General features: G+C 43.8%; 1 protein-coding gene and 1 long non-coding RNA gene across 2 annotated transcripts; both read left to right on the top strand.

The window, feature by feature from the left end:
* The first annotated feature begins 218 nt into the window (after positions 1-218).
* Positions 219-1,210, top strand: LOC145337343 (uncharacterized). Its single transcript, XR_013885346.1, has 3 exons — positions 219-409; positions 929-1,002; positions 1,159-1,210. It is a non-coding gene; the product is annotated as an uncharacterized LOC145337343 (long non-coding RNA).
* Positions 1,211-11,731: 10,521 nt separating this feature from the next.
* Positions 11,732-23,089, top strand: LOC145337345 (cytolytic toxin-beta-like). Its single transcript, XM_080182136.1, has 2 exons — positions 11,732-11,849; positions 19,514-23,089. The coding sequence occupies exons 1-2, from the start codon at positions 11,750-11,752 to the stop codon at positions 22,504-22,506; spliced, it is 3,093 nt and encodes a 1,030-aa protein (XP_080038262.1). The 5' UTR covers positions 11,732-11,749; the 3' UTR covers positions 22,507-23,089.
* The last annotated feature ends 3,112 nt before the right edge of the window (positions 23,090-26,201 follow it).

Below are 26,201 nucleotides of genomic sequence, written 5' to 3' on the forward strand. Positions count from 1 at the left end.
AAAAACTGATTATTTCTTTTCACATACACATAGAAACAGTCTGCTGAAAACAAATGAAGGACACTTACTGTCAGAAAAAGGGTAATTTTTAATTAACAACAAAGAAATGTGCTGACCAACTGAATACACGTGTTGGTTCCATCTTCACAGTGGGGGACACAAATAGCATATCAGAATTGTGGGCCAGCACAGGGCTTAGAGAAAGGGAAGAGCTAAAGGAGATCAGTATCAGTAGAGAAGTGTTTTTGGGGAACCTCTTGAGTTTGCAGATTGACTTTTTTTTTTAGGGAAGGATAACTTACATCCCGAGTATTTAAGGAAGCAGCCCGAGCCACTGAGATCATCACTGGTCATTTCTGGTCATCTTGCAAGATTCTACGAGGTCTGGGACAGTTCCTACAGATTGGAGGTGAGGTTATCTAAACCCATTAATTAAAAAGGGTGGTAGAGAGAAAGAAGGGGAATATAATCTAGTAAACCTGATGTTGAAAATTCAGTGGTGCAGAAAATTCTAGAACCCTTATCAAAAATTTTAGAGCAAAACATTTTGAAAACAGTGGTTGGTTTGAACTCAGTCTGCATAGGTTTATGAAAGGGAAATCATGCTTCACGTATGAACTGAAATTCTTCGAAGATGTAACTAGCAGAATTAATAAGGATGAGGCAATGAATGAGACATATTAGACTTTTTTTTTGTATTTCCTATTGTATCTGAACCCAATAAACAAGTACTGTCCTTGGCAATGAAAATAAAATGCTGGAATTACTCAACAGGTCAGACAGCTTCTGTGGAGAGTGAACAGTTGGTGTTTCAGGTTATTGCTTGGCTATTAATTTAAACACCCTCCAAGCATTCCAGTTTAATGATATAACCAAGAACATAGTTACATTCAATGAAACTAAGGTTTTAGGCCATACCTGCACACAGGGCATGATTTCTCTACAAGGCCTACTGAACCAGAATTTGAAGAGAAGGAGATTTACCGCACACGGGATTAATTGGTGTGTCAAAAATATCAGCAATCAGAAAATTTCAACATAAAGAATGCTATGTCTCATTCGCATCAACCTCTGTACCAGAGAATAGGGTTGAGCGAGTTGTACTGTTCAATTAAAGGTCACCATAATGATTCTGATGTGTAATTGAACTGTACATAGGGTGTGTTCCATAAACTACAGAATCAACACTATCCCTTCTCTCGGAATCTGGTGCACAAATGTAAGGTAGGACCTAGAAGATAGTGACCACTGTTACCATGTTTTAATACTGCTAACAGACCAGTCTTAGATTGTATGTAGTAAAGTAATATTGAAAGAATTATATCGTAGAATTATATCTATTACTTACATGGCGAAAAACTGCAGCAGGCGACGGTGCAGAGGGACCTCGGGGTCCTTGTGCATGAGTCGCAAAAACCCAGCCTGCAGGTGCAGCAGGTGGTCAGGAAGGCGAATGAGATGCTGGCCTTCATAGCGAGGGGGATTGAATATAAAAGTAGGGAGGTCTTGCTGCGGCTGTATAGGGCACTGGTGAGGCCGCAGCTGGAGTACTGTGTGCAGTTTTGGTCGCCGCACTTACGCAAGGATATTTTGGCCTTGGAGGGAGTGCAGAGGAGGTTTACTAGGCTGATACCGGAGTTGAGGGGGTTGAGCTATGAGGAGAGGCTGAATAAACTAGGCTTGTACGCGTTAGAGTTTAGAAGAATGAGGGGAGATCTCATTGAGACGTATAAGATGATGAATGGGATGGATAGGATAAAGGTGGAGAGGCTCTTCCCGCTCAGAAAGGACAATAGGACTAGGGGGCACAGCCTCAAGATAAAGGTTTAGAACAGAGTTGAGGAGGAACTTCTTCACTCAAAGGGTGGTGAATCTCTGGAATTCTCTGCCCGTTGAAGTGGTGGAGGCTGCCTCGCTAAATATTTTTAAGACGTGGGTTGATAGGTTTTTGATAGGCAAGGGGATTAAGGGTTATGGGGAGAGGGCAGGAATGTGGAACTGAGATACGACAGATCAGCCATGATCTTACTGAATGGCGGGGCAGGCTCGAGGGGCTAGATGGCCTACTCCTGCTCCTATTTCTTATGTTCTATGTTCTTAGAACATTTGCAGGAATAAAGGCGGACATTCAGCTTGTCAAATCTTTGCTGGGTCGCTATGAGAGCAATCTTAGTTCATCTTTTCCTCACTTCTACCATATGCAACTATTTCACTTTCCTGTATTTGTCCAATTGTCCTTTGAAAATATTATTTAAATAATCTTCTAGCATGCATATATTCAATGCAATCCAAAGCTAAACATTCATTGCAGTTTGGTTTAAAATTGCAATCTGTAATTGTGTTTCACCATAAATGCATGTGCTCAGTTTTGGGGACAGATCCAGACACAAAGCACACCAACAGGGCACTAGTATGTCAGCCAGTGAGTAGGGAGGCTGTAAGATTACATCGTGTGCAATGCAGGGAGGTTGGAGCTATTGAAATCATCACAGTGCATGTCCCAGGAAGGATGGAGCCAATGAGACCAACCAGTGTTTAACCCAGTGAGTATGGAGCCTGTGAGATCAGACAGTCTATCCCCAGAATGATGGAACCAGTGAGATTGGACAGCTATAACCAGGGAGGATGGAGCCAGAAAAGTCAGGAAATGTTGCTTAAAAGGATGGTGCTGTATAGGCAGTTGCTAACAGTCAAGGCTAGTGGTTGAACTGCAAGAATTATTTATTCCTGTCTTATGCATGGATATAAAAACCATGGTTTCCAAGGGAAATTTTATAAAATATTAAATCCAAGGAAGAGGCATACACAATGCATACTTAAAAAAAATCACGATTGGGAACAGCTTTGAATTCAGCAAAAGAGGGCCAAGGAACTGCTTAGTAAGGGGGATAGAGAGTACGTGAGTAAGTTTGGGGGGACCATAGAAACTGATTATTCTTCTCACATATGTATAGAAACAAAGTCTGCTGAAAACAAATGAAGGACCCTTATTGTCAGATAAGGGGGGGATTTTTAATTGACAACAAAGAGACGTGCTGATCAGCTGAATACACGCGTTGGTTCTGTCTTCACAGCGGAGGACAAATAATATATCAGAATTGTGGCCAGCACAGAGCTTAGGGAGAGGGAACAGCTGAAGGAGATCAGTAATAGTGGAGAAAAGTTTTTGGGGAACCTTATGTTTTTGAAGATTTTTTTTAAGGGACAGATAACTTACATCCCTGAGTACTTGAAGTAGACTGAGCCACTGAGACCATCATTGGTCATTTCTGGTCATTATCCCATTATCAAATTTTGAGCAAAACATTTTGAAAACAAGGGTTCGTTTGAACACAGCATAGGTTTACGAAAGGGAAATCATGCTTCATGTATGAACTGAAATCCTTCGAAGATGTAACTAGAAGAGTTAATAAGGATGAGGCAATAATGTGGTTTATTATACTTTCAGAAGGCTTTTAACAAAATCCCACATAAGCGTGTAAAATTAAAGTGCATGGAATTGGAGGTAGTGTTTTAAGATGGATAAAACTGAGAGGGTGAGTTATGTCAAGGGTGCAATACAATTTGGACAAGTTAAATTATTGGGCAAATTAATGAGAGATGCAGTACAATTTGGATAAATGTGAAGTGATCTAGTTTCAAAGCAAAAACGGAAAGGCAGAATGGGCATTAGGAAAGGGGATCATACAACGAAACTTGTATGTCCTTGTCCAGCAGTCACTAAAGGTAAGCATTTAAGTGCGGCAGGCAGTAAAAAAGACAAATGTTACGTTGACTTTCATTACGAAAAGGATTCGAGCACAGAAGAAGGGTGTCTTGCTGCAATTATAGAGTGCCTTGGTGAGGGCACATCTGGAATAATGTGTCCATTAGTCTCCATATCTGAGGAAGAATGTCCTTACTATGGGGAGGGGTGGGGGGGCGGGGGTGTGGTGGGGAAGAGAAGGTTAACCAGATTGATTGCTGGGATGGCAGGTCTGACATATGCCTGGAGATTGTGTCAGTGCGGTTATGTTGAGTCAAATCATAAGAATGAGGAGGAATCTCAAAAGAAAACTATGCAATTCTAACAGGACGAGGCAGGGAAAAGACAAGAATGATGTTCCCGCTGAGGGGGACGCATAAAACAGGGGCCACAGTCTGAGGATACAGGTTACACCATTCAGGATAGAGATGAAGAGAAAAAAGTCTTCACCCAGGGAGAGGTCAGCACGTGGAATTTGCTACCAAATGTAGTAGTTAAGGCCAAAACATTATGTTTTCAAGAAGCAGTTAGATATTGCTCTTGGGGCACAGGGGGTTAAAGGATATGGGAAGAAAGGTAGGATCAGGCTATTGAAGTGGTTGATCAGCCACGATCATAATGAATGGTGGAGCAGGCTCTGAAGAGCCTCCTTCTCTTTATATTTTCTTCTTTGCTATCCTGGGAAGGATAGAGCCAGCGAGATCAGTATAGCCCGGCAGGATGGCGCCAGTGGGATCGGACTATGCGTATCCCGGGAAGAATGGAGCCATTGAAAGTAGGTGTGTGTAAGCAGCTAAGGTAGAACCAATGAAATGGACACTGTATCCCGGGGAAAATGGATTCTGTGAGAGCGGAAAGCATACCACTCATTTTGACCAGATCAGTCAGAATAAAATTAAGGAATTATCTGCCGAGGAACATCTAGGGAGATGGTGGGGGTAAAGGAGATAGCTTGGAGCTGGAGCTTCGAGGGAACAACATCCAATATCAACCAGGTCATGCAACCTCAGATTAAACACTATGTCCAGCTGCATTTATAATTGTTTACTTTCAACATTTTGCCTCCTCGATCCTATGATGTCCATCGCTGGAATGTATTGCTGGTCCTCATTGCTCCCTATCACTCCCTTTCCCCAATAATCACCGTTCCTCAAATCCCCTTCATATATGACGTAAATGATTTAAATAGACCACTACAATTTCTATATTCCCCTGCCCAAACTAGACATAAACCGTCTGTCTAATTCACAGACTCCAGGCACAGCAGAAGGAGGCCAGTCAAAGAACGAAAAAACAAAGAAAATTACAGCAAAGGAATAGGCCCTTCGGCCCTCCAAACCTCCACCGACCATGTTGCCCGACTAACTAAAACTCTCTACCCTTCCAGGGACCATATCTCTCTATTCCCATCCTATTCATGTATTCATCCAGACAACCCTGATAACTCACTGGTGTATCTGCTTCCACTACCTCCCCATGCCCCCACCACCCTCGGTGTAAAAAGTTCCCTCGTACATCTGCTTTATAATTCATGCCCCCTAGAATTTGATTCTTCCACCCTGGGAAAAGAAAAATCTTCTGACTATCCACTCTGTCAATGCTCCTCATAATTTTGTAGACTTCTATCAGGTTACACCTCAACCTCCATCATTCGAGTGACAACATACCAAGTGTCCCCAACACTCTTCATAGCTAATGACTTCCACACCAGACAATATCCTGGACAATAACATTGTTGTACCCTGCCCAAAGCCTCCACATCTTCCTGGTATGTGGCGACCAGAATTGAACACTATATTCCAAGTGCGACCTAACTAAATGCCGTAAATCTGGAACATGACTTGCCGATTTTTGAACTCAGTGCTCCGGCCAAGGAAGACAAGCATGTCGTATGTCTTCTTGACTACCCTCTCCACCTGCATTACCACTTTCATTGACCTATGTACCTGCACCCATAGATTCCTCTGCCTATCAATACTCTTGTGTTCTGCTATTTACTGTATATTTCCTATCTGTATTAGACCTTCCAAAATGCATTACATCACAATTGTCTGGATTAAACGCCATCTGCCATCTCTCCACCCACACGTCCAATTGATCTATATATCCTGCTGTATCCTGTGATGGTCCTCATCGCTATCAGCAAATCCACCAAAGGCTGTGTCATCTGCAAACTTACTAATCAAACCTGTTACATTTTCTTCTAGTATTTATATACAGCAAAGGTCCTAGCACTGATTCCTGAGGAACGCCACCTGTCACATCCTGCATTCAGAAACACACCCTTCCATTGCTACCCCATGTCTTTGAAGACTGAGCCAGTTCTGTATTCACCGTGCCAGCTCACCTCTAAACCCATGTAACGTCACCTGCTGCAAAAGTCTTCCATGAAGGACCTTATCAAAGGTCTTACTAAAGTCCATGTAGACAATATCCACCGTCCTACCCTCAATCATATTTGTCACTTCCTCAGTCAGCCCTTTAATTCTGCACTGTTGCTCTGACAAAAATCTTACCAAAGCCCTCTCCCCCACCCTATCTCCATAACGCCACACACTGAGCATGGCTAATCCAGCTAACCTACCCATCTTGAGACACTAATAGACAATTTACCATGGCTGGTGATCCCAACCTGCACATAGTTGGACTGTGGGAGGAAACCAGCACACCCAAAGGAAACCAACACAGACACGGGGAGAATGTGCAAACTCAGAGGCTCGAAGCGAACCCAGATCCGTTGCGCTGTGATGCTAGCCACTGTGCCACCCAATTAGTTGTATGCCAGCTTATAACACCAAAATGTATCATTTTAGATCCATCTGACTGTACTGATCTTGAAAATCAGCTGCTCCTTCTGCAAATTTGTTAATGTCCTCCTGCCAATTGTTGCAGACCGCTTTACTCTCGATCTGCCCCTCCTCCAGCCGCACAATTTGGCGTTAGCAATAAATTTAGAAAATGTGGGCAGAGCTTTCCCTCGTAAATGCAAGTGTCAAACGGCCATGAACACACAGAAGGTTCAGTCAGCCTTTTTTTCCAGCGAGTTCAGCGAGCAATGCAGTGTAAAGCAATTGCCGTGAATGGGGATTTTCGATTGGGAGTGTCAGTGTCCCCTTTTGTTTTGGACGCACCATTCAGCTATGCGAACACCGAACTTCTCCCCCCTCACCCTCTACCCTCCTCATAGCAATCGATGTTGTAGTTGCCACTGGCAACTTCCCCCCTTGTGGGTAAGCAGATCGAGTGTTGTGGAGGAAGTGGGGGTGGCGGTGCTAACTGCGGCTGCACAATTGTATCATGGCCTTGAAGCTGGGGCAATACCTCAATACACGTCCTTCCTCTTTACAGGCACTGCACGCTGTACGCGCACCAAAGACGTTTGCACGGCCATGACCTTTACAGACTCAATGGTCATGATGGGGATTAGTGTAGAACATCACCATAGAATCATAGAACCCTACAGTGCAGAATGATGCACTGAGTCTGCACCGAGCACAATCCCACCCAGGCCCTACCCCCAAATATTATACCCATGAATCCCTCTAACCTACGCATCCCTGGACACTAAGGGGCAATTTTTTAAGCGTGGCCAATCAACCTAACCCACACACCTTTGGACTGTGGGATGAAACCAGAGTACCCGGAGGAAACTCACGCAGACACGAGGGGAATGTGCAAACTCCACACAGACAGTAACCGGAGCCGGGAATCGAACCCAGGACCGTGGAGCTGTGAAGCAGCAGCGCTAACCACTGTGCTACAGTGCCGCCCACAGGAGGCGCTTGGTTAATAGCCATGAAAGGTAGCAATACTGTGGGAGTCGCGGACGTTAAAGATGCCGCCAATCCTACATAGGCGGCCTTGGGGTGCCCTGCGACTGGCAAAAAAATGTTGTCTTCACCATTGGGTTGTGCTGCACCCACCCCAAGTTTTCCCTTGTACGTGTTTTAGGGAAATAGGGAGTAAATGGAGCGGAGGTGCTATAGCCTGGTGGAAGCTCGTTGTGGTGAAGAAAGAGAGAGAGGCACAAGAGAAAATGAGGAATGGGGCACCTCCGTGGGTGACTGCTCCAGATCAGGAGGCGAGGTGGGTTGGGGTGACCTGGACCGTGTTCTTTCATCAACGGATAGTGGGTAATTTGGAAATTTGCGGCCCAGGAGGTGCCTGGCTACAAGTCCAGTTATGTTTTCCACCTCCCTCCTCTGTAGTTGTTGTTACACAAGCAGGCTCCAGACCCCCGCTCCCCAGCCCCGTACACCGCAGCAACTGAGACCAACCTTTATTCGATGGGGAGGCAAACACAACACACAGTCCAAAGTCTCTGTTCTTTCCTCCCTCCTGTAGGTATTTCAATCGTTTTAGCCTCCACAACCTCGGCCTGTGCTATCCGCCCCTCCCCCTCACTATCTCCCTCTCTTCCACACACGTAGCATTTTCAGCTCCTCTCCATCTCCAATATTTATTGAATGGAAAACTCCAGCAACAGCAAAATGCTCCAAACTCCCACAGCAGCAGTTGCAAAGGCAAACAAACAATCTCACAGCAACAGGACACAGCAGCAGAACAGCTGCAAACAAAAACAGCAAACTACTCAAGTTTCAGTCGCAAACTGCAGCGATCAACAGGGTTCAGGTGTTTCCAATTTCCTCATGCAGCAAGATGGCATTTCATTTTGCCGACCGAAGAAACTATATTAAATAAGCTCATCGAAAAATCAAGAAGGGCACCGCCAAAAAGGGAACCGCCCAAAGCAAAAGACAAAATAAAAAACAAACTTAAAACACTCACTCAACATATGATTAAGGGTGTCGACAGCACAGCCCAGTCCCTGAAGTGCCCACCCAGCACCACAGACCTGAAATTGTGCCTTCAGACCATACAGACTCCCTCTTCAATGACACTCGGCTGTGAATATAGATAGCCGGGTCGGACGACTACCCATATTCCCCCTTCGGTCGCCCGCTGATGGATCTGTTCGTAGTTCGTTTGAACTACTGGATCCAGGAGCAGATTCACAAATTGGTCCTCTGCCTTTCCCATCCCATTCCACACCAAGTACCCATTAATAAGGAGCATTGGACTGAAGTCCAAACAGAACATGGAAAAGGGTTTTGAGATAACAAAAAAAAGGAGCGCAGCCTATTACATTGTACATAGACATGACCCACAGACTCCGCGAAATCATAAAGCGGCCAATTTTCTGGGGAGCCCATGAACTGGTGCCATTTACGGCTATTGCTACATGCCCAGCAGCACAAGGTGGGTTTTGTAAATTATCAGTTTGAAAATTGTCACTTCTTCAATTTTGTTGCACTCCACAGCTCTGTTGTTGATTCCGCCGCACAGTGATGCTGGAGACTGGCACAGGGCTGTATTTGAGAGCACCTAGAGAGTTCCAGGAACCCTATCTTCAGAAGCCTGACGCACTGCTCCATGATGGACTGGGTGGCAACGTGGGTATTATTGCAGTGGGTCTCTGCTTCGGACTCTGGCCTCCGCACAGGTGTCATCAGCCAAGCCCTCAGTGGGTATCCCTCATCCCCCCAGCTAACAGCCTGGGCTGGTTCCCAAAGACCACAAGTAAATATGAACTCGGAGAATACGCACCCCCACCCCCCGACCCCCGACCCGGATGGTGTACACACACGTGCAAAGTGTGCAGTCGCACGCAATCGGCACAGAGAGTGGAACACTTTCCTATTAATAATCTACATCCCCTGACTGGGCAGCAACACAGGGTGAGGTGTGTGCCATCTATAACAGCCTGAACACAGGGCAAGTCAACAATAGCGCCAAAGCCTGTAGCCAGGCCTTCCAGTTAGGACTGGGCCACGTCAGACTGTCTGTAATGGCCGACCTGGCCATAAAGGGCATCCGTAACCTGACAGATACATCTGTGCGTAGGTACTTGCGATATGCCACGGATTTCCTCACTACATGTTTTGTAAGAGCCGGTGGCCTTCACCTTCAACTCCACTGGGAGCGTTTGTCCAACAGTACTCGAGGTGCCAGGTCTGGGAGGGCTGGCACGGGTGTGTTATTGTCTCCTTACTTACCCAGAGCCTACACTGGCACATAGCTTCTGTCATGCATCCAATAATCTTGTATTCTGTAGACCATTAGTCTCTGCCTCTTACTTCCCCTGCCTCTCACCACTTGGAAGGATTCACTGCCACGATCTCACCTTGATCCTTGCTGTCAGTTCCCTACCCTTCTGATTTGGCATTGAGCACTGCCCTGCCTTGCAGTGGCCGGATGACTCCCTCCTCCTCAGCGACCTCCACAACGACGGCTGTCACATTGACTAACAATCCTAAATCCGTATCACCAGTGGGGAGAAGGGGGTGGGGATGGCAGTGTTAGGGAAGTGGAGAGAAACATTTCCTATGGCTGAACATCCCGGGCTGCCCACTCGTTTCCAGTGTCCAAAGTCGAGCGGATGCTGCCAACCCAACGCCATCGTGAATGCCATGCATCATCTGAATGGTTTCTCTATTGTTGACATACTGGCCACCACACGCAGAGGCAGTGTATGTGTAACTATGCAGGGATGCTCAATGCGGACACTTGAGGCATGGGTATGGTGCAAACATCGCATTGCCTTGCAGGTACGAGTTGTAGTTCAAACTCAGGAGAAGGGTAAGCTCTTGACTGTCAGGAGACAGGTACCCAACAAAGGCAGCACCGTAGGGTCAATGCAGTAAGAGAATCTGTTTTTACACCTGGTGAACTCATTTGATTATGCAACACTGCTGCTGCACATTGCAGTCAATGGGGGCTGGGATCTAATGTCTGGAGTCAGCCACTGTATAGTTCCAGAAGACGGTAACACAGAAGTTCATCATTTGTCATGAGGTTATTGATGGAACTCAGTTGCACTCTCAGCGTCCTATCTGCTGCCAGGACTGTGCACTCACCATGAATCTGGTGCGAGTGGCAACCACCACCCGCAGAGTCTGAGAGCAACATGGCCCCTCCTCCTGCCCCCAGCCCAAAAAAAATGCAGTGTCCATGCAAGTCCACCAACTCACCCGGCAACTTTCAGTGTTTAGGTATCTCCAGTTTTCCCACTCTCCCCTTCCCACACTCCATGGACTGAAGCTCGATGGAAATTCGTTCCTCAGTCCATTTCACTACTGGCACGTCAAGGGCAGACTTTTATGTAGCAGCTTTAAATGACATCTCCGTGGGAATTGGTGGGGTGGTGGGGAGCGGTGGAAATTTAAGGGAGGAGTAAACTGCTTGCTGAATTCACTACTGATATGGTGTGGTATGTAAAGACATTTAAATTGATGTTGTGCCCAGTCCCTGCCCATTGTCCTGCCCTTTAATATTCTTGCTTAGTCCATGATGGCCAACTCCTGCCTCAGAGCTGTACCTTTGCCCCATGCTAAAGTTCTAGCATGCGTCGCTATCTTCACTCTTTCTATCATAGACTGAAACTCTGGGATGCAATGATCACTCTTTCCAAGAGGAACATTGTCTACCAGAGTGTTTATCAATCCTTCCACGCCGCGTAATGCTAAATCTAAAATAGCCAATTCTGTGGTTGGCTTCATGGCATGTTGCTCAAAGAAACAAGCCTTCATACACTCAAAAGAAGCAAATGTGGTGGGAGAAAAGAAAACCATTTTCACACAATGTGTGGACCTTTTCTGGAGTACACGGCCTGGACGACTGTGTGAAGCAGGTGCCATCGAGATATTCAAGAGCACATGAGATGATTATTTGAAAAAATGTGCACAGGTAGTGTGAAAGGCAGGGGATCACATGAAGTCATGCTGTTCGTTTAGAGGACCAGTGAAGATACAACGGGCCAAATGGTCTCCTTTGCAGCGTAACAGTTTTGTGTGTCTGTGATGGTTCAACAGCATGATAATATTTGTTTTAGTTAATTCAGAGCAATCATACACCTCACAACTGATGTTTTTTTTTATACAGTCATTGAATTGTAAGGATGAGAGTCAATATTTTTTCTTCATTTCAGTGAACAGCTCTGCTACAATGGCTGAAGGAAGCAATGACATATTCGAAATGCCAACTCTTGGAAGGCCCCTTCGCATAGGGATGTTATATGATCGACGGAGTGACACTTTCATCCCAGGTAATGCTAAGGTCAAACAGGAAATAACCTCAACATCATTCAGCAAATAATCCCAATACCACTGAAGATATATCACAAAACGTCTTCGCGGTATATCTTAAATATTGCCCAAAATATAAAGCCAATGTCATCCACTAGTAAATGTTGTTTCCGTACATGTCATAACGACAATAATTGCCCAAGATGCAAAACAAATATAATTCCAGACGACGCCATCCATCCAAGAAATGATACCAACATCAGACATGATTTAACTCCAATGAAGTCCAGAACATACTGGCATATCCCATTGTTACTTCTGGCTTCAGGGCAGCTTCGGAGGATTTGTGAATAATTGGTAATGTTGTTATTATGTAAAAGAACAGGAGCTGAGGTTTTCTGGAGAATGGATGGAAATGAGAGACAGAGCAGGGAACTCAAAAGAATGGAAATTGACATTAAGGGTGGAAATGTGAAGATGAGAAGAGACGAGGGAGTAAGTGCAACCAACAGCCAATGAGAATTAGATCAGTGGCTTGTGAGAATCAGAAGAGAAAATTGGAATTCAGCGCTGATTGGCAAGGAAATCACTAGATAGCGGAGCACTCACCCACTCGCAAATGCAGTGAGTGCTGCGCCAGTGTGAGCGCCGACCCCACTGCTCCTGACATAACACGCAGCTACCTATAACAAACATGGTGCTGTTCAATTGCGCACAAAAATCAAAACAGATATGAACTCCGAAGCTTGACAATAGTAAATTAGACTCAGTCCATCCATTCCACAACGGCCGCTTCTCCCCGCTCCCTCCACTCTTGGAAAAGATGATTCTCTTTCACTTCACCCTTTCTCAACGAGTGTTTCACTCATTACAGAGATTAGCACTGCTTGCTGATAGCAGGACCAGGTTGAATTCCTGGCTTAGGCCACTGTCTGTGCGGAGTCTGCACAGTTTACACGTACCTGTGTGGGTTTCCTCCAGATGCTCCGGTTTGCTCCCAGACTCTGACAGACGTGTTGCCAGGTGTTTTGTCCATGCTAAATTCTCCGTCATGTACCCGAACAGGCACCAAGTGTGGCGACTCGCAGATTCTTACAGAAACTTCATTGTTGTGTTAATGTAAACCTACACTAATAATAAACTTTAAAACTTTCTACATTGCTACTTCCCTCTCCACCGCCCCCCTCACCTTCACCCCACACGTTCCCATAACCGTAGCTCCCAGTTCATCCGCCCCTTTTAGCCTAATACTCCCTCATTTCATCTATCGTCTTCCCCAAACTGTCCTCTTTGCACACCCACCATGAACTTTTCTCCGTAATTTCCCTTATCCATCCCTGCTACGAGCTCAAAGAATGTTGTGCTTCCAGTAAAAAATGTACTGGGTCGAACTGCTTATAACAGAGCCAACCCCGGGCTCTCGCCACATGATAGAGGTCACATGACTACGGCAAGCCGGACATAAATGTTACTACTGCTCTGTATTTCAATCCCAAACTATTTCATCACAATGTACATAAGGCATATTTAAATGCGCTATCATATGTAACCAGATTATGCTACTTACCCCCTATTGCTCCACTAGCCCCATGCTTTCCAAACTGTTTCTTATTCTCGTCAGTTCCTGCACATGCTTTGCATACAATGTTGTTAAATCCATCAATCTCTGAATGATACTTCCGTGGATTTTTATTTACTGTGTTTTTTTTAAGTTTAAAGTTGATACATTGGTGTCACAAGTAGGCTGACATTAACATTGCAATGAATTTACTGTGAAAATGCCCCAGTCGCTACACTCAGGTGTCTGTTCGGATACACTGAGGGAGAATTTAACATGGCTAATCCATCTAAGCAGCACGTCTTCGGGCTGTGGAAAGAAACCGGAACACCGGAGGAATCTCGTGCAGACATGGGGAGAATGTGCGGACCCTGCACAGAAAGTGACCCAGGCTGGGAATCAAAACTGTGTTCCTGTTGTTATGAGGCAGCAGTGCTAACCACTGTGCCCTGTGTCACCCCCTTGAGTGGGTAATATTTTCTATCCGGAGAGTTCTATCCGGAGAGTATCATTCGCATGCCTCTAGTTTTTGGCTTGCATTCTTCTGTTGTTTCATTTCGATTGTTGGGAACAATTGGACCTTTTGGAGTGAAAGTTGTTCTGTATTATGTGCAACTGATGAGATCCATTGTCCTGTTCAGCTGCCCATTGAGAGAGAACAGTTTTTTTTTCATTATCTGTAGACACCGAATGTTATGCCAGTGTATTTGCTTGTAGAACTGTAGAAATGGGATGACAGTTCTTCCATGAAAGTCCCAGATTGCCACATAGGCAGATTTAGGTGAGAGCATAAAGGTTTGTATCGTTCCTCGCTTTGCAATGCTTAACACTGGAAATAGTTTGCCAGTCTCATCAGAGTGAAATGTTAGCTTTCTGGTCTTTCACCTTGAGATATGCAATCGCATTTATAGTTACCTCATGCTTCACGTTTGTTTTTTGCTATTGGAAGAGAAGTTTGGGCGCAGGGTGATCCTAAATTGTGGCCTGGCCTACTTCCCGTTCCTTCAGTCGGTGTATTTCTCTACTCGGGGATCAGTATGTGTATGTCCATACGGTCTTTGTTCGATTTGTTATTGCCAGACCTGCTTTCCATTAGATTTTGAATAGAGCTGAAATGAAGTGGTGGTGGATTTCCCACTCTGTTAATCGGTTGAATATGTAAATAGTGGGCGATGATCACTCATGGCAATGTCTTGGTGAGTTCCTGCTGTGTATATTTAAATAGTACACCCTGCCGTCAGAGATGGAAGGACTGAATGTTGAAACTAGTTGGCGGGCTGCTGATCAAACGGGCTGCATTGTCTTGAATAGTGCCAAACTTTCTTGAATTTAGATGGAGCTGAAGTCATCTAGAGAATTGAAGAACGTCACATTATACTCTTAACTTGTGCCTTGTTGATTGTGGACACTCTTTGGGAATGGGTGTGGGGTGTTTTGGAAAGGGTCAGGAGATACGTTACCAAGCCTCCTTTGACAGTTGGATGTACAATTCGATCATATTATTATCACTTTTATGTCGACGACGTATTTTTCTATGAGGTCGTTAATTAACTCTGTCTCATTGCACAGATCTAAAATAGATTGTTCTCCAATTGAGTTGATAATGAGTTGTTCTAAGGTGAAACGATCATTGATGCATTTAATAAATTCATCCTTCAAGCTAACTTTCTCAATGAGACTTATCTATGGTACATGAATGTTTGAATTCATTGTGATTATACAGCACATTTCTTTCAAGATCACATCATTCCTTGATATTCTGTACTGCAGTGCAGTTACTGCCAAGGGGACCAGAAACTGTTACCATCAGTGAGCATTCTCCCTCATTATTTCTTATCTCCACCCAAACTATTTCTACATTCGTAGCAGTTCTACACCCTTTGAGCTATGACCACTTCTCATGATGATACTGATTTAATTTGTGATATAGTAGCTATACCGCTTCATTTTACTTTCTGCTTACTGAGCAGAAATGTTAAATATCCTTGAATATTCAAGTTCTAGGCATGGTTAATTTTCAACCATGTCTCTCGTCGTTATTCATTCTTATTAATTTGTTTCTATTTGTCTATCAACTCATCAACATTGTTACAAATGGTGTATAAATTACAAAAAAACACTATATTCTGTTTCATTTTATCATCTAATAACGTTCTGAAATTATGTGCTTGTATATTGTCAATGTTTTAAAATCTTCACGCCTTCCCTTGCTTTCGTTGTCATCCCTCCTATCTCAGTCCTGCGCTATGGTTTGTCCTTGTTCTATAAACTTTCAAACTTTCCTTTATAAAAACCTACTCCTATTTTACCATTTAGTTTATAATTCTCTATAGTGCCCATGGCATTATTTGCAAGGTCGTTGTTCTTAGCATGGTTTGGATGAAGGTCGATATAACTGGGCAGATTCTTCAGTCAGCAATATTTGTGCCAGTGCACTCTGAATCAAAATCCATTTCTCCCACAGCAAGGGCTGGGCCATGGATTACATTCTTTAATCCTATGGCAATTTGCTTTTGGATAAGGTTGTAATCCAGAGATTTTACCTTCATGAGTGTGACTTCTAATTTATTCCCAAGCTGCCCATATTCGAGCAGTAGTATCCCTTGATTAGTTATACTTATGTTATTGATGGTCACGTGGACCGCAAAAACTGGATGAGTCTTTTCCCATCCCAGCTTCGTTTCCAGCCTTTAACGCTGACACCGGACAAACACAGCCAACTCATTTGTTCTTGCAGAGAACAATAGCAATCCCCCCAATTACACTCCTGTGCCCGAACACAGCTACAATTAATGTAACTTCCATACTTGAATAGAGCCCTGCCAATGGTACTGAGGTCAGTTTGCTTCTCCCTATGGGTCCTTCTCTCATCCCGTAAACTGCAAGAAATCCAATCATCTCCAACAATTGCAAGGCCTGGAGATTATCGATTTCTAATTTTTCAATCTAGATATATGATTCTACGAAGCCGCACTCTCCAGTACCACAGAATAATCTGATTTACATGACATAAGGGTTGTAACTGCTCCAGGAACGAAGTATTCAGGTAGCTTTGCCACTCCATGATGCATCGCACTGTCTACTATTTATTCTGCATTCCATCAGTTCTGAGTTGATTTCCATTAACTGCAAAATCGTGTAGCACTGAATAACACTCTCTCAAAATGCAAGCTGTGGCTGCAACGTATCACCTGCCAGCCATCCTTAATATGTTTCACTTAATTAATTATGATCTTATTTTAGAAATTTCAGTCAAAGATCTTCCATAATAATATTGTGGCGTTTAACTAGACATGTCATAAATTTCATACGGTGCTTTAACCACTCCAACACCAGTTTGAAGTAATGCCTAAGGTTTCAGAGAAAGTAAATATAAATCTCACTAAGCCATTAATTTTCACTGAATTATTGTCCCTGGGTATTAGCTGTTGCATATAATTTGCTTTCACTCCATCTCTTGGGTCGCTCTTAATTTGAGAAATGTCATGACAGACTCCATCCCCACTGCACCTCCTAGGACATTTCCAGAGTTATGCATTTGTTGCAGGCACTATTAAACTGTCAGCTTTGTGCAATTTGTTTTTGTACCTGCTGCACCTCCTATATCTCTAATCACTTAAATTCCATTAAACTGAATCAATCACTGCTCTCTGAAAATTGGGGAAATTTGGCGGGGGGGCGGGGGTTGTGGAAACTACAATTAACTGTTAAAGTTAGTTTTAATGCTAAATACAAATTAGACTCGATTTTAGAAATAAATCAATCTTTAATCTACTTCACTTACCAATCCCCAGTCTTAAGTACTTCATTCCGCTGCAGTATTTTATAAGTCTTCCTTTATGTGTCTGCTTACCCATCTGCTCTTACCCATCTAATAGCAGAAATTTCAATCCTGTTTTCTGGGGAGATACTTCCATTTGGTGTCATGATTGTTTAGCTGTAACTGTTTCTCACTTTGAACATGTTTATCATTTATGAAGACATAAATAAACTAAAAAATATCAGTTACCATCATCCAGGAAATGTTATCCACAAGAATGAAAAATTGCACTGCCTCAATAATTTCACTCCAAGTGCTGCACTTCTGACTATTGACAGTAGCCAGTTCAGATCATAAGAACATACGAACATAAAAAAGACAGGAGCAGGAGTAGGCCATCTAGCCCTTCGAGCCTGCCCCACCATTCGATAAGATCATGGCTGATCTGAAGTGGATCAATTCCACTTTCCCGCTTTAGAACATAAGAACATAAGAAATAGGAGCAGAAGTAGGCCATCTAGCCCCTCGAGCCTGCCCCGCCATTCAATAAGATCATGGCTGATCTGTCGTGTCTCAGTTCCACATTCCCGCCCTCTCCCCATAACCCTTAATCCCCTTGCCTATCAAAAACCTATCAACCCGCGTCTTAAATATATTTAGCGAGGCAGCCTCCACCACTTCAACGGGCAGAGAATTCCAGAGATTCACCACCCTTTGAATGAAGAAGTTCCTCCTCAACTCTGTTCTAAACCGCCCCCCCTTTATCTTGAGGCTGTGCCCTCTGGTTCTACTGTCCTTTCTGAGCGGGAAGACCCTCTCCACCTCTACCCTATCCATCCCATTCATCATCTTATATGTCTCAATGAGATCTCCCCTCATTCTTCTATACTCTAACGAGTACAAGCCTAGTTTATTCCGCCTCTCCTCATAGTTCAACCCCCTCAACTCCGGTATCAGCCTAGTAAACCTCCTCTGCACTCCCTCCAAGGCCAAAATATCCTTGCATAAGTGCGGCGACCAAAACTGCACACAGTACTCCAGCTGCAGCCTCACCAGTGCCCTGTACAGTTGCAGCAAGACCTCCCTACTTTTATATTCAATCCCCCTCGCTATGAAGGCCAGCATCCCATTTGCCTTCCTGACCACCTGCTGCACCAGCAGGCTGGGTTTTTGCGACTCATGCACAAGGACCCCGAGGTCCCTCTGCACCGTCGCATGCTGCAGTTTTTCACCATGTAAGTAATAGTCCTTCCTACCATTATTCCTACCAAAGTGGACAACTTCACACTTGCCAACATTAAATTCCATTTGCCAGTTCCTGGCCCATTCGCCCAGCCTATCTAGATCCTTCTGCAGACTCTCCACACCCTCCACACAATTTGCCATTCCACCAATCTTGGTGTCATCAGCAAATTTCGACACCATACACTCGGTTCCCTCCTCCAGACCATCTATATAAATGGTAAATAGCTGAGGCCCCAGCACCGACCCCTGGGGCACTACACTAGTCACCAGCCACCAATCCGAATAGCACCCATTGACCCCCACTCTCTGCCTCCTATTTGACAGCCAATCCCCTATCCACGCTAACACCCTACCCCCAACTCCATGCCCCCTGACCTTCTGTAATAACCTCTTGTGAGGCACCTTATCAAACGCCTTCTGAAAATAAAGAAACACCACATCCACCGGCTCTCCTCTATCCACCGCCCTTGACACATCCTCATAGAACTCCAATAAATTCGTCAGACACGACTTCCCCTTAACGAAACCGTGCTGTGTCTGCTCTATCAAACAATTTCTCCCCATAACCCTTAATTCCCCTATCAGAAACCTATCCACCCGTGACTTAAATATATTCAGCAAGGTAGCCTCTACCACTTCAACATGCAGAGAATTCCAGAGACTCTCCACCCTTTGAGTGAAGAAGTTCCTCCTCAACTCTGATCTAAACTGCCCACCCTTATTTTGAGGTTGTGCCCTCTAGACCTGCTATCCTTTCTAAGCAGGAAGAATCTCTCTACCTCTACCCTATCTATCTACCTATACCCTATCATCCAAGTATTATTCCCTGACATTTTAATAATCCAGTGTACAACCTCGCAACATTGCAACATAATACTATTGTGGTCTGACAGTGTATACCTTTGCTAGTAGTGACCAGTGCATGACACCCTCAACACTGTTCCTTTAATACTTCATCAATCCCTCAGAAGGGGCCTACTTTCAATACGCAATCCTCTCAATGTCATCTGTCGGCTAGTTTAGTACTCACTCAGTACAATCCATTCAATAATACTGTCCATTCGTAATGCTTCACAGCCAATGTAAGATTTCTATTGTTATTTTCTCTTCTATTGTTTCAGGCGTCACCTTGTGGGACTTGGATGAGCTCCAGAAGAACCTCGACATTCAGCCTAAACCTAACACAAACTTTAACATAATCTGTTCAGACGCCTTGGATGAGAAAGCGTCCTGTTTAGATGTCGAAGCCTCACTGAAGGCCAGTTTTCTAGGGGGTCTGGTGGAAGTGAGCGGTTCTGCCAAATATCTGAATGATAGCAAGAAATCGAAGCAGCAAGCACGAGTCACCCTCAACTACCGAGCAACAACTCGCTTTGAGCAGTTAACCATGAGTCAACTGGGACCCAGTAATATTACTTACCCCTATGTCTTTGATCAGGGCTCAGCAACTCACGTTGTCACGGCCGTGATGTACGGCGCACAGGCTTTCTTCATTTTCGACCGAGAATTTTCTTCCAGCGACAATAAGCAGGAAATTGAAGGCAATCTGGAGGTGATGATTAAAAAAATCCCACTCATCAGCATCGAGGGAAAGGGTTCTTTGAAACTATCGGATAATGAAAAGAAAATTGTCGAGAAGTTCAATTGTACATTTCATGGGGATTTTCTACTCGACAGTAATCCGGTGAGCTATGAAGATGCTTTCCGTGTTTACACATCACTCCCCAAATTATTGGGCGAAAACGGGGAGAATGCTGTGCCTCTCAGGGTATGGTTGTATCCTCTTAAGAAGCTAGATTCAAAAGCTGCCCAACTAGTGAGGGAGATCAGCATCGGCCTGGTCAATCGTTCCCAGCTGCTTCTGGACCAGCTCCATGACATAGAAATAAGATGCAATGATCTAATTAAGAGCACAGCCGCCAAAGAATTCCCCGAGTTAGAAACAAAAATTCAAGCTTTCAAGGCGATGTGTACGGAATACAAAATTGTATTTCAGAAAGATCTGGGAAAGATTCTGCCAGCCATCCGTGGAACAGGACAGGGGGAAAGCAGTCTGGCCGATCTATTGGCAAAGAAAGAGCGATCTCCATTCAACAACCATTCACTGACGACTTGGATTGGGAAGAGAGAGAAGGAGATTAACACAGTGAACGCATATCTGGCTATGTTGGGAGGAGTGGATATTCTAACAAGGAGCCAGCTGGACAGTTTCTTGGTGAATCCAATGGTTGAAAACGTTGTCTGTTTTACCTTCACTTCACTGCATGATAAAGATACATATCTACAGGTTTTAAGCAATTATTTGAAAGACGCACTAACTTCAAAAGAGCCAGGTCACACAACGCAAGATGACACATGTCAGCCCAATGAGGATTGGTTCGATGTCATTTCAGTCTCCCAACAAATGAGGAAACTGGCGAGATTGTTCCTGAAATTCGCCAAACCTAACATGTCTGGTGGAGGAAATATGCGCGCTGAGAGCTGCAAGATCGCAATAACTTCAATAGATGATAAAAATTGCACTGGGGCATCAATTTTCCTGTATGAACAGGGAATGTTGGTAAATAAGGCGTTTAAACCACAAAAATCTGAGATTCCACAGATTATCGGGACAAGCGATTCCACTGTCACGCTACATCTCAAGGCCCCTGTAGGTAATGCTGAGCCAGTGCTAATGTTTCGGGTAGAATACAGGTGTGAACAAAATGAGGATTGGTCTGTGGAGAACACGGCGGATTGTAGTGAGACCTTTACCGTGTCTGGTTTGCAACCAAACCATCAGTACCAGTTCAGGTCGGCCTATATTTATAAGGCATGGGTAGGTTTGCTCAGTGATCCCACTGCCTGTACCCTCACTCTTCCTGCTGCTCCGCCGACTGACATTTCCGTATCCAAAGTTCAACCAACATCACTAACCATTACCTGGGCCCCTCCAGTGTGGGTCGATGATGGTGTGAATATTGAATGTTACTTAATCAAATTTCAGAAACAGAATTGTCAGCAGGGCTCATGGACGGAGCAAAGAAACGAAGGTCCGGTTTGTAGATGTACATTGAGCAACCTTGACGCTGATACTTCCTACAGGGTCCAGGTGTCCGCTCTTTGTGGAAAAGCTGGCATAGGTGCTTCAAGTCAGGAGAAGGTGATTGTAACTTCTAGAGAAAGGGTCCCAACTCAATTGATAGAACGTGTTCGCAAAATGAGCAAACTGATAAATGATGGGTGTCCAGAAGTCTACCAGCTCCCCTTGACAGAGAAAATGGAAAATGAGTATTATCTCCCTATCTATCCATCCGACTCTTCATGTAGCAATGGGATTGTTAATCTGATCCTGTCGCCGACATTGAAATGCTGGAGAAAGTGTATATTTGGTGAAGCCAGGAACTCGGCCAATTCTCGGACCATCATTGTCACTGGGAAAAGGGATTCAGGGAAATATGACCTAATCAATGGACTGATCAATTACATCCTGGGTGTGGAGTGGATGGACCAGATCAGGTTCAAAGTCGCTGGCAGTTCTGAGGATCAGAGTGCAGGCAGCAATAACGAGTATGCAATGATTCAATATGAAATCAATCACCAAGAGGGTTTCCGAGTTCCATATTCTCTCACCATTGTGGAATTCAATGAAGAATTACTGTACTACTCCGATGTACTTTTCGAAGATCACACCAGTATTAAACAATGTAATTGTCTGTGTGTAACAGCAAAATCGTCAGCAGTTTCTTTGCTGGAGAATGTGAACCTCAATTATATTAAACCCTATTTTAAGGATAGCAGATTCATTCCCCAGCTCATGGTCACGTCGTGTGATGGTCAAACACCAGCTGTACTTCAGGCACTTCAGAACTCGGAAATTAACTTCCGCAGAGATGCTGCGGGTGTTCCCATTCACTTCAAATTTAACTTTTCAAGCTTGTTCTCTTCCAGCTCCGTTTCTAGTAATCAAGGGGAAGGGAGTGGATCGGAGCGGAACCAGCCGGGTCCCGGGAAGTCTGCGACAGATGACAGTGAGGTTGGGAAAAGAGATTGGCATGAAAATCTGAATGGTCTCCTGTGGAACATGACAAACGACAGCCTCCAACAATTCCTTGTGGAATTAAATGCCCCATAGGCATTGGCTGAATATAGTTGGAACATGGTTAGAGCTGGTGCTAAAGGAGTTCAATTATGGGGACATGTCAGTTGACTATATTGATATTTTGTTCAACGCAAGAGATGTGAGTGTAATGGATGAATGTGTTATTGCCAATCAGAATAAGTAATGAGACTAGCCCCGTAAAGAGAGAGGCAGTAGCGTTGTGATGTTGTCACCGCACTTGGAATCTAGAGACCCAGGAGAAGATCCAGGGACCTGGGTTTGAATCTCACCATGATAGATGGTGGAATTTGCCTCCAGTAACTACTACTCCAGTTTTAAAAGTCTAATGTTGACCATAAAACTGTTGCCGATTATTTTAAAAAACCATTTGGTTAATTTTATGGATTAATTATCTTCCTTATGTGGCCTGGCCTATATGTGACTCCAGATGCATAGCTGTGTGATTGGTTCTCAAATGTGCTCTGGAATGGAGGGTAGTTAGGAATCAGCAACTCTCATATCCACAGAATGAATTAAACAAAAATAAAATATATTGTTTGCGATTAAGTTGTAAATTAGTCATGATTTAAATGAATTTTGCAATCCGTACAATGAAACTGGGTGCACGCAAGGCGCTGATTTCACTGTCTATCTTGAAAAGTAAAGAAAAGGACTGAATAACCTTCTTCCGTTTTTTGTTTAGCACGTTTTAGAAAATAATTACTTCCTGCTGTCGCGTGTAACTGGATGGATGGTGATATGGCTGCCCGCCCGTTCTTTTCTCCCAGTCAAGCGGTTGAATGACTTACTTGTTCTTCCAAAACAAAAGTCCTCTGAAGTTCAATGAACCTCTACATCATGATCAACGGCTCAATGGTTTTCCAGAAAGGATTTTATGTAGTCCCTTCAAGTTCTTAATCAGGACTTTTGTTTTAAATAAGTAAATTGTGTGTGTTAACTCACCCTCACTGCATTATCCTCTAGAATACAAAATGACCATAAGAGTTATTAATTATCACACACACACACACGTGCCCCAAACGTTTCCAAGGCAAAGCCTCATTCACTCAACTCACTTGCCAATCACACACACACACACACACACACACACACACAAAGATTAGACACCAATGAAGTTGAAATTGTAATTACAAAACTAAAACGTGTGACTCGGGTTCTACATAAATGTAGGCCCGATGATGTCTTGGCTGAGGTCATTCTTCAATCCTAGTGTAGAAACGAAAGTTCTCATGAATCTTTAAAGCCCCTTCAAGACGAGTAGCCTGGAAGTTGGATCTCTGGTAAACTTGAAAGCTGGAACAATGTGAACATTTCGTCCGCATTTGTAGACTTTCAGCAACAATGGTTCAACTGCTCCAGGTGTTTTCTTTTGGTCAAATGTGTTTCGCACACATAATTTGCTTTATTCAGTTTGCATCATGCTGCTGTTCTGGATTATTATGTTTGAATCTATGAATACAGGGTTAACATGCTGGTTGTAGATCAGCACAGTAAAATAGCAGTTGACAAAATTATTTCAGTTTTATCTTAGCCCCCAGTTTTAAACCAGTCAGAAGTCTCAAACCACCATTTTAATCCAACAGGTTTACTTGGAATCAAGAGCTTTCAAAGTCCTGCTCCTTTACCACCTGATCACATGTCCTTCAAGCACTGAATTATTATTCCAAGATGGTAAAATATCATAGGTGACTATGAACTTCTTTAATCGGACCCATGTTGAACAAACTTTCGCCACACTATCAAAAGCTCTGCACGCTTAATTATCTGCACGCTTAATTATCAACCAGCACTTACTGTAGACATGGTCATTGGGAAGGACCTTGGGGTCCACCAGCTCCCACATCATACAGAAACAGCACATCACATGCCCCTCCATCCCAGTCTCCGAGTGATTTCTAAACACAGTTAAGAATTTAAACTTCCCCTGCCCTTTTCTGCCAAGCCCTGTGATCCAAAGCCCTTCCCACTCACAAGATGGATTAATCCATCTTGAGGCCATTTTCAGAAAGTATAATCTTACATCCACAATATGCAATGACCTCATATTAGTACTGAGCAGGACATGTTTTCCATTTGGGAAATATATATTTGATGGCATATTATCCTGTAAAACGGGGGGGAAAAAAACATACAATCATGCAGTGCGTACCATCTGACCTTCATACAGCAATTTACTATTTTTAGAGTGTCCCCTGCTGGTTGCAAGTGTACATTCTGGCCAACAATTCAGTCAACACATTTTTTTTTAAATTTCCTGGAATGTGTACAAAATTTATTTTAAAGAGGCTGTAAGATTAAGATTATTGAAACAATCTATCATGTTTAACTTGAAATTTTTCAAGAAAGTTCAACTTGTTATCGTGCTTGAATGTTAGGACATTACAAGCATCAACTCTGAAATTCCGGAGAAACAATGAAAGTCCTAATGACCTGATGCTTAGGTGGATTGGCCGTGCTAAATTGCCTCTTAGTGACAAAATATGTGTAGATTGGAGTAAGCATGGTAAATGTGCAGAATGACGAGATAAGCCATGGAAGTGCAGCTGGGTAATATAATGTTTGATTTGATTTGAATTGATTTATTATTGCTACATCAATTAGTATACAGGAAAAAAAAGGTGATTTTGCTGCGCACTAAACAGACAAAGCATACCATGCATAGAGAAGGAAAGGACAGAATGAAGAATGTATTGTTGCAGGCATAGCTAGGTTGTAGATAAAGATCAACTAAATCTGAGGTATGTCTCTGCCACGGCATGCAGACATAATGGTCATGAAAGGTAACCAGGGATATTCAAGATATAATGAGAAAGAAAAGTGTTGTTTTAATAAGTATGAGGAGTAAGTCTGCGGAAGCAATAGTAGAATATGGAAAATGCAGGATGGAGCTTAAGAAATCAATGTGGTTAGCACTGCAATCTCACAGCGCCAGGGTCACAGTTTCAATCCAAGCGTTGGGTCACTGTCTGTGTGGAGTTTGTACAATCTCCCCCTGTCTGCGTGAGTTTCCTCCGGGTGCTCCAGTTTCCTCCCATAGGCCAAAGATCTGTGGGTTACGTTGATTGGGCACAAAAAATTAACCCTAATGTCAGGGGGATTAGCAGAGTAAATGTGTGGGGTTATGAGAATAAGCCTGGGTGGGACCGTGGTCAGTACAGAATCGATGGGCCGAATGACCTCCTTCTGTGCTGTAGAGATGCAATGATTCTTTGAATCAGGAGAGCAAAGAGGGAATTCGAGAAAATACTAGTTGGTAAAAGTAGGCAAAATACTAAGATATTCTATAACTACATTTTTGGGAAGGAGAAACCAGGGAAAGACTAGACCCCATTAATCACAAAAGGGAAAATCTGAGGTGGGCACAAAGGAGATTGGTACGGTGTTAAACAAATATTTCACATATATCTTCACCCATGACAATGAGGACGTAGTTTTGGAATTCAAGGAGAGAGACTGAAAGGCTCTAGAAAAAAAATCATAGGGAGGGGCGGGCATTAAAAGTGGACAAATATCCAGGGTTCGGATGAGATGTGGACCAGGCTGTTGTGGAAAGCAAGGGAGGAAATTGCAGGGGCTCTGACCCAAATTTTTAATTCCTCCTTGGCACCGGGGAGGTGTCAGAGAACTGGAGCACACCTAATGTGGTCCTACTGTTTATGAAAGGTTGTAGAAACAAGCGAGGGAGCTACAGACCAGTGAGTCTCATG

The sequence above is a fragment of the Carcharhinus amblyrhynchos genome, unplaced genomic scaffold, assembly GCF_965287045.1.
Source record: "Carcharhinus amblyrhynchos unplaced genomic scaffold, sCarAmb.v2.hapA scaffold_47, whole genome shotgun sequence".
Lineage (NCBI taxonomy): Eukaryota > Metazoa > Chordata > Chondrichthyes > Carcharhiniformes > Carcharhinidae > Carcharhinus > Carcharhinus amblyrhynchos.